Source organism: Sinocyclocheilus anshuiensis, unplaced genomic scaffold (genome assembly GCF_001515605.1).
Source record: "Sinocyclocheilus anshuiensis isolate Anshui unplaced genomic scaffold, SAMN03320099.WGS_v1.1 scaffold697, whole genome shotgun sequence".
Taxonomy (NCBI): domain Eukaryota; kingdom Metazoa; phylum Chordata; class Actinopteri; order Cypriniformes; family Cyprinidae; genus Sinocyclocheilus; species Sinocyclocheilus anshuiensis.
In genome coordinates, this window is record NW_015538036.1 from 2,566,446 (window position 1) to 2,575,577 (window position 9,132).

General features: G+C 38.2%; 1 protein-coding gene across 1 annotated transcript in view; it reads left to right on the top strand.

The window, feature by feature from the left end:
- wdfy3 (WD repeat and FYVE domain containing 3) overlaps nt 1–9,132 on the top strand; it is a 75,676-nt gene that overhangs the window by 48,712 nt on the left and 17,832 nt on the right. The window contains exons 29-42 of the mRNA XM_016477539.1: nt 288–408; nt 783–1,000; nt 1,170–1,360; nt 2,165–2,299; nt 2,601–2,780; nt 2,889–3,122; nt 3,318–3,417; nt 3,735–3,895; nt 4,838–5,067; nt 6,108–6,217; nt 6,376–6,558; nt 6,771–6,928; nt 8,129–8,206; nt 8,384–8,611. Of these exons, the coding sequence (XP_016333025.1) occupies nt 288–408; nt 783–1,000; nt 1,170–1,360; nt 2,165–2,299; nt 2,601–2,780; nt 2,889–3,122; nt 3,318–3,417; nt 3,735–3,895; nt 4,838–5,067; nt 6,108–6,217; nt 6,376–6,558; nt 6,771–6,928; nt 8,129–8,206; nt 8,384–8,611 (2,327 nt within the window). The remainder of the gene's footprint in view (nt 1–287; nt 409–782; nt 1,001–1,169; nt 1,361–2,164; nt 2,300–2,600; nt 2,781–2,888; nt 3,123–3,317; nt 3,418–3,734; nt 3,896–4,837; nt 5,068–6,107; nt 6,218–6,375; nt 6,559–6,770; nt 6,929–8,128; nt 8,207–8,383; nt 8,612–9,132) is intronic.

Sequence of the window (9,132 nt, forward strand, 5' to 3'; positions counted from 1 at the left end):
CTGCTGAATTGAAACGTCATCTCATTCCTAAAAATCTGACACCCCTTGTGCATTTCTGAAATATTTTGCCTAATTTGGTGGTTTCAGCTATCCGTAAGAGTGCAGAGTTAGCTCCATGTAAGCACTTTCTGCAGATTCCCACTAAAATCAGCACTGGAAAATCTGCAGATTTCATCTAGGCTTAATAATGAGATGTCTTAAGATACCAGGAGCTTAAAAATGTCAAAAAGGTTAGCAGTATCATTTCTCCTTTCAGTGGTCTTACTCTTCTTCCTGGGTATTTTCAGGAGCTGATGACGAGTTTGGAGGCCTCCTGTCATCCAACTTGATTCTTCTGCGGAACAGACTGCTGGACATCCTGCTCAAACAGTTCTTCACCTGCAAAGAGAAGAACATTGTTAATGTACAGTGAGTGATGCTCCATATTAAATCAAGGGTGGATTATTGGACTTCAGAGAGCTGCGCTGCATTTTACAGCATCTGTAACATTGTTACCTAAGCTTGCTGGTTTAGGGCTGATATCTGGGATTGGATACAGATGGAACTGGACACTTTGGATATGTGTCCAAAATGATTTAGTGTAGCCAAAGTGCTTTTATCTCTTATCAGTGCTCTCAGTATTTTTTTTTTGTGGGTGTGTATGAAAAATGACAAAGCGCACCATTTAATTGTCTGTAAATTAAGCCTCATAACTTAAAAGATTATAAACAAAATTTGTAAGATCTACCTTCATATTAATGATCATCCCCCCACTAAAATTTTCTTTCTGCTACCTCCCACAGGGCTTGCGAAGAACTTGTGCGCACCTTGGGTTTTGATTGGTTGCTGATGTTTATGGAAGAACACATTCACTCCAGTACAGTGACGGCAGCTCTCTTAATCTTGGTGGTGTTGCTGAGTAACCAATCCATCCTGAGCCGGTTTAAAGAGGGCCTGTCTGGAGGAGGATGGCTGGACCACACTGACTCTGTGCTCACTAATAAGATTGGCACTGTTCTGGGTGAGCAAGAGACCTAATCATATTTGATTAGTTTCACATGCATTTTAGTTAAACAGTTTCTATAATTATACAGTATAAAAAATGATAACAATAATAACAATAACTAAGTATTTAGTACTGTAACTAAATTTGTGAGGTTTTTTTTTTTTTTTTGCTCATTTCCTTTCAGGTTTTAACGTTGGCCGCAGCGCAGGAGGCAGGTCGACATTGCGTGAAATCAACCGAGATGCCTGCCATTTCCCAGGATTCCCTGTGTTGCAAACTCTACTGCCCAAACACACCAATGTCCCAGAGATCTACTTCATGCTTATGGCCCTTTTCCTCCAGCAGCCAATCACAGAGCTGCCTGACAGCCTGCAGGTACATGTCAGTATGCAAACCTTTTTTCCCTACTAATCAAACTTGAATGTCTTCACTTTGTGTCTTTGTTTGTGTGTGTGTGTGTGTGTGTGATCTCATAATCCATATCATTTTCCACATCTCTGAGACCACTATTAAAAATACTTATGTATTTTTAATATATATATATATATTTTTTTTTTTATAATTTGTGTTATCTGCGGATGTGTAAAATAATTTAATTGAAAAATTAAGAGTCATGTTCACATGCTCGGTGTCACCAATTTGCTTACATACAATTAGTGAATTAGCAGTAGTGCAGAATCTAAAATCATTTTACATCATATTCTTTCTTTCTTTTTCTCTTTCTTTCTTTCTTTCTTTCTTTCTTTCTCTTTCTTTTTTTCTTTTTGAATCCTACAACTTTAACAAATTTAAATAGGATTTAGATTTATATTTTATATAAATCCCAATTTTTCAACGTGATCTCAGACCTTTTGTTTTCAACTGTTCTTTTAAAGTGACATGCTCCTTGTTAACTATACTCATGTTCAACTAATTGTCTTTGCTGTATCATCCATTCAGTCATGCATGGGTTATATATAAATGTTTACCATCTGCACTTGTGACTGTTTCCTGTGAGAGCATTGTAGTGTCACTAATTAATTCTTTTACTTTTTAAACTGCAAAATCATTGAATAAGTATTATTTAATTAAATGCAATTCGATAATATTATGATTTCATAATAACTTAATACAATTTAATAATTTGTATAATATATAATTAATAAATTATTATTGAGTTGTGCCCATCTCCTCACACAGTTTGACCTGGACTCTATCTGGACGTTTATATTTGGCGTCCCAGCTTCCAGTGCTACAGTGGTGGGTTCCATTCACAACATGTGCACTGAAGCAGCGTTCCTGCTCCTGGCAATGCTGCGCAGTATGCTCAACCTGGTGAGTCTCCAAGCTTCCTGCTTTAGAAATAGCATCCCAGGAGCAACTGCTAACATTGGGATGATTGCTCCGGTTTTCATTTGGTAGTTTATCAAAGGTTTTGTACTACAGCTGATGAAAAATTCTGAATGAAATGGGAAATTAGTGACAAACTGGTGCTCAAAGTGAAAAATAAAAAGTAAAAATGGTATTATATTAAGATGAATTGTTTTCACTGCAGATACCAAGAAATGCAGGTTATTCTCACAAGTACAGACCCTCAGACCACAGAAGCTGAAATTTCTCTTTATCTAACCCACAGCCTTGGCAGTCAGAGGAGGAGGGTTCCTGGCTGAGAGAATATCCCATCACTCTCATGCAGTTTTTCCGTTACCTCTATCACAACATCCCAGATCTGGCACACATGTGGCACAGCCCGGACTTCCTGTGTACACTTGCTGCTACGGTTTTCCCCTTCAATATACGGCCTTACTCTGAGATGGTATGCTATTGTTCTCTTTGTTTGTTATTGTAACTGGGAATTTGTCCTTTTGATGTTTCAGTCTCAATTGAAGTTGGTTGTGTGATAAAAATGTCTTGTTTTCCTCAGGTGAGTGATTTGGATGATGAAGCAAGCTCACCCACCGAAGAGTTCAAAGCCTTTGTGACGGATACAGGCATGAACCGTAGCCAGTCAGAATACTGTAATGTAGGCAATAAAACCTACTTGACCAACCACCCAGCCAAGAAGTATGTCTTTGACTTCATGAGGGTCCTCATCATGGACAACCTGTGCATGACACCTGCCAGCAAACAGACGCCCATCATTGATCTTCTGCTAGAGGTGAGACCATCTTGAATATCTACTTCATTATATTTCATTTGTCAATGATGTTGTGTGAAGCTACAGAATCTTAGTGCCTGTAATCCTGGCTTTCTTTTCTATCATCCTGCAGTGCTCTGCATGCTGCTTATTAGAAGCTAATGTGGGAGTGTCCATTTGTTGGGCAGGGACACTAACTTTGCTCTGTGTCCTCAGGCCTCACCAGAGCGCTCAACCAGGTCCCAGCAGAAAGAGTTTCAATCCTACATCCTGGACAGTGTGATGGAGCAGCTTCTGGCAGCGGATGTTCTGTTGGGTTAGTTGCATCCCAATCATCAGGTTTAGCTCTGGGAATTGATCAGTAATGTACCCAAAAAATGAAAATGCTGTCATTTACTCAATCTCATTTTCTTCCAAATTGTGTGGTTTTTGATGTCAATGTAGATCAGGCACAATGTATGCAAAAACTGTCATGGCATGGTGAGACATGACCATATTTTAGTGGTTCTCAGCGTTTTTGATCTAAAGTTACCTGATGTCCCTTAAAGTCTGTTGAACAACAAAATATTCAGAATCCCACAATATAAGCTAAAATGACAAATCTTTCATGTGTGTGGCTGTGTCCTCCAACAGGTGAGGAGGCATCATTGCCAATAACGACAGGAGGAAGTTATCAGGTCCTGGTCAACAATGTGTTCTACTTCACACAGCGTGTGGTGGATAAGCTTTGGCAGGGCATGTTCAACAAAGAGTCCAAGCTCGTGGTGGATTTCATAGTTCAGCTGATCACCCAGGTGAGCTCACACCGGAGGTTCCCCACTTAAACGCCAATTATGCTTTCACACCACCTACATCAAAACAAGCACACTTGTCCCCAAAGTCATAGTGTTCCTGAATAATTAGGAAGTGGTCTTGCTATATATATTTTTGGCCGTATATTGTCTAGTTTGTCATTTTAATCATGAACATTGCATACAAATGATTACTTTTAGTGGATGTCTTAAATATATGCTACTGCTACAAAATATTTCTATTTCAAATTATTTATTTTGACCATCAAAGAATCCTAATACTGTAAATGTTTTTTGGTTCCCACAAAATATCAAGCACAGCTGTTATAATAAGAAATGTTTGAGCACCATATGAGATGGGTACCTGCTGAAAATTCAGATTTACCATCACAGGAATAGATTACATTTAATTGACCTAAATATATTATTTTAAATTGTAATAATATTTCACAGTATTGCTGTTGTTTACTAGGTTTTTCATATCAAATAAATGCAGCCTTGGAAACTATAAGAGACTTCAAGAACATTAAAAAATACTCAACCCAAGCTTTTGAATGGGAGTGTAAATTTAAACAAACCGAATGTTCAAAATTTAAATGCAGTTAAAAGCAAACTATAAGCAATCATAGCAACCACAGTTATCTTTTTAAAATGAGATTTAAACAATTTCACAGTAAATGTTTCACTAAATATTGCAAAAATAATTTAGCTTCTAACCATTTAAGAAAGACCACAATAACCCACAATGTAATGTTAAGTCATTACTTCAGTTATTAAACATAAATTATTTTCCTGTTATTATATTACAAATTTCTGTTAGTTGTACAATTTTCTCTCTCTCTCTCTCTGTCTCTCTTTCTTATGTAGCATTACTATGTGACTTGCGTGACTGGTGGTTTCTCAACAAATCTCCTTTTCTTGTTTTTGTTTTTTGTCCCACAACAGTCCAAACGGCGATCACAGGGTTTGTCTCTGGACTCAATCTACCATTGTCTGAACCGAACAATCCTCTACCAGCTCTCACGACCACACAAAACGGTCCCGCAACAGGTCACCTTGCTGGATTCACTACGTGTGCTGACGGTAAACCGAAACCTCGTGCTGGGACCTGGCAACCATGACCAGGAGTTTGTGGCTTGTCTGGCCCACTGCTTGATCAACCGGCACACGGGGAGGTGAGAGAGACACAGAGGTGGTATAATGTTTTCAGGCACTGTACATAAAAACAAGGGTTTATGAATTTAGAGTATCCAGATGTTTGGTTTTAAGTTACAGGGATGGATAGATAAGTCTATTGAGATATGTTTTCCATTTGACATGCAGACTCTGGTTAAAAAAAAAAAGGTGTAATAAATAGGTAAATACATAAAAACATTTAGATAGATGGGTAGATAGACATATGTGAAAATCAAAAATTAGGTTTTGATATATTTACAGTAGTAAATTTACAAAATATCTTCATGGAACATGATCTTTACTTAATATCCTAATGATTTTTGGCATAAAAGAAAAATCGATAATTTTGACCCAGACAATGTATTGTTGGCTATTGCTACAAATATACCTGTATGGTCCAGGGTCACATATATGAGGTGTGAAATACATTTACATGGATAGTTATGTTTGAGCTCTGAAATAAGTACATTTAGATAGATTCTATAGACTATGGATTGTGATAGACTATATGCGCAGTAGAAAATAAAAATAAATGCATACATTTAGATGGAAAGATAGATGGGGATGGGTTTATGGGATTATGTATGAGCAGTGAAAAATGAATAATTCCTCTTCACAGTCTCAGGATTGTTTGTGATTGTGCGCCTCTGCTGTTGTGAGTCACTGTGAGAGACATGAGGAGGAGGTTTATGTTGTCATGGCTCTGTATCCAGGCTGACTCAGAAGTTTGGCTTCAGAGAGACTGAGAAATGAGAGCAGCTCAGAGACAGTGAGCAGAATCACATTAGTGTGTAGTGCTGCCACCCTAAGTCTCTGTGCTCTGTGCTTGATTTTGAGTGACTGATGTGCTGAAATGATAGTTCATTATTCTTGCTGTTCGTGTTCTAGCATTCAAACTTATAATATTGACTGGAGAATGTTCACATGGTGCAGCACAAATAAAGCGCTGGCCAAAAGACCATGGTGTCTTCAAATGTATAAGAATGGTGTGCTGTATGACTGTGCCACAAGTCAACATCACTTTCATGTTCTCTTACAGTAGTGTGGAGGGGTTTGGTTTGGAGGCAGAGGCCAGAATGACCACCTGGCATGTCGCGGTTCCTTCTGAGAACAAGTCGGACAATGTTCAGAGCCAGGATGTTAGCGAAGGTTGTTCTTTTTCTCTTTTTATTACATTTTTGCAAGCAAAGTGTGTGGTGTATTAAAGCATACAGTTTTAATACTTAAAGCACTTCACAAGCCCTCATAAAAACCATTATCGATATCAAACTTACTCTGTCTGTTTTTGGTGTGTGTGTGTTTGTCAGGTCGTCAGTTGCTGCTCAAGGCAGTGAATCGTGTGTGGACAGAGCTCATGCACAGTAAGCGGCAAATGCTGGAGGACATTTTTAAAGTGTCTCTACCAGTCAATGATCGAGGACATGTGGACATCGCCACTGCTCGACCTGCTTTAGAGGAACCTGCTGCTAAAAGCTGGCAGAACCACCTGGGTGAGGAAAACATCCACACACACTCAAATTTTTACTTTATAAATCCATCAAATTCAGATTCTCCCACATAGTTTAATTTTTGCAGCTTGTTGCTTTCACACTCTTTCCTGTGTCTTTGTCACTCTGCAAATTTTTTCTTGTTAAATATTTTTGCAGTTTTCCCTATACTCTCATTTTCTTACTGTGTTGAACCTTCTCTGTTTTGCTTCTAGTCCACGAGAAGAAATGCATCAGCAGGGGCGAGACCGTTGCCCCAGTGAATCAGTCCAAACTGTCTCGAGTCAGCAGTGGCTTTGGTCTGTCCAAACTTACTGGCTCCCGTCGCAGCAAGAAGGAAAGTGGAATGAACAAGAACAATCTTTCTGCACAGGTAACTGTCAAAATGCATCTGTCTAGACCGACATCTATCTCTTGGGGTGTTCCACTGGGATCAATTCTTGGTCCAACCCTGTTTTTGTTATACATGTTGCCTTTGGGGTCAATCTTTAGTCAATAAAATATAAATGATCATTTGTATGTTGATGATTTACAACTGTACCTTTCTCTTGAGCTTGATGACTGTACATCATTTGCTAATTTTTCTATGTGTTTGACTGAGGTAAAGGGATGGTTGACAAATCATTTCCTACAATTAAATGAGGATAAGGCTGAGTTTATTATATTTGGGAATAGACTCACTGAGAAAGAACTGGTTGAGAGTTATGGTCTATTGCAGGGCTGTCCAAACTCGGTCCTGGAGGGCCGGTGTCCTGCAGAGTTTAGCTCCAACCCTTATTAAACACACCTGAACCAGCTAATCAAGCTCTTACTAGGCATAGAAACTTTTAGTCAGGTGTGTTGAGGCAAGTTGGAGTTAAACTCTGCAGGACACCGGCCCTCCAGGACCGAGTTTGGACAGCCCTGGTCTATTGTCATACAACATGCATGGAGACTTTTAACTAATACCAGAAAATGGGATCATATCACACCTGTGTTGATAGCCTATGTCTTCATTGGTTATCTGTTAATTATAGAATCCAATACAAGGTGTTAATGTTTGTTATATCAGGCTTCTGATATAAAGGACATGCTGTCTCTTTAACAGCCTCAACGTCATCTGCGTCTTCTCAGAACTTGCTCTTAACTGTTCCATGGTATTGTTTAAAGCGCAGTGGAGATTGCGCCTTTTTTAAGTTTTGGCTCCTACACTTTGGAATGCCTTGCCGCTATTTATAAAACCCTTGTCAACTATGAACTTTTTTTAAAGGGAACTTAAAGACTTGTTTATTTCATCAGGCTATTGGCATTTGAGTGAGTCTGTTTAATGTGAGTGATTTTGTTGTACAATTTATATTTGTGTTATGCTGTGTTAGTATTGTATGTTTGTAATGTTTTTATTTTATTTATTTTTTTTTTAGTTTTAATTATCTCTGTACGGGACTTTGGTCCATTCTTATGGTTTTGAAAGTGCTTTATTAATAAAAGTTGAGTTGAGTTGAAAATAACTGTCACAGACATGGAAGTGATTTCACAGCTGATCTTATGGACTTGCACAGGAAGTTTGTGCTCACATTATTGTGACTGTCCACAGGAAACCTTTCAGTGGATGTTCACGCACATTGCTGTGGTCCGGGACTTGGTAGCAATGCAGTACAAGGAGCATCAAGAGGTAACCCTTCAATTTCAAACATATGCAAAATTCAAATAGATCTTTCAGAATAATAATAATTGCTGAAATGTTTTAAATGGAGGGATCGCTAAATAAATGTTTTCCCAGTTCTGATCATAGTGGAATGACTTCTACAAAAAATTATTTTGATGCAAATATGCATTTGTTTTCTCACAGAGACAGCAGAATGCGCTGAAGTATGTGATGGATGAGTGGGCAGGGATTGAATATGAGCTGCTTCGTGAGAGGGGCCTCTGGGGGCCTCCTATTGGCTCCCACCTGGACAAGTTTCAGTTGGACATGACTGAGGGACCCTGCAGAATGAGGAAGAAGATGGTTCGGAACGACATGTTTTACATTCATTATCCCTACGTGCCTGATCCTGAGCCCAATGCAAGCACTCAGGTTAGTGTACTTTTCTTGTAATTTTTCAATTTAAAGGAGGTACATGTTATGTATTGTATATTAGCAAATTCTGGCTTCCCGAAATAGAAAATAAACGTAATTAATAAAACATAATTTTCTTTAACCTTACTTTACCCCATTAACTGAAACAAGTCTATTGAATTTGCCTATAGTCTCAGTGAAAGTCAGCATGTGTGTAGCGCTAATGGTTGATAATCTGCTCTGAATGGATTTTTTGTAAACTCTCAAACTTTAATTGCCAGCATTAGCCATAGGATTCAATTCAATTCAATTCAAGTTTATTTGTATAGCGCTTTTCACGATACAAATCGTTGCAAAGCAACTTTACAGCAAATTAAGTTTCTACAATATTTAGTGGTAGCTTATCAGTGGTGACTGTCAGTTAATAAACATATGGAAGAAATGTACAGAAAAATCAATTAAAGACGTAATCAAACAGACGATGAACACTATTAACAGCAATTATTATATGATGCAATCAAACTTATAGCAAAATGTGG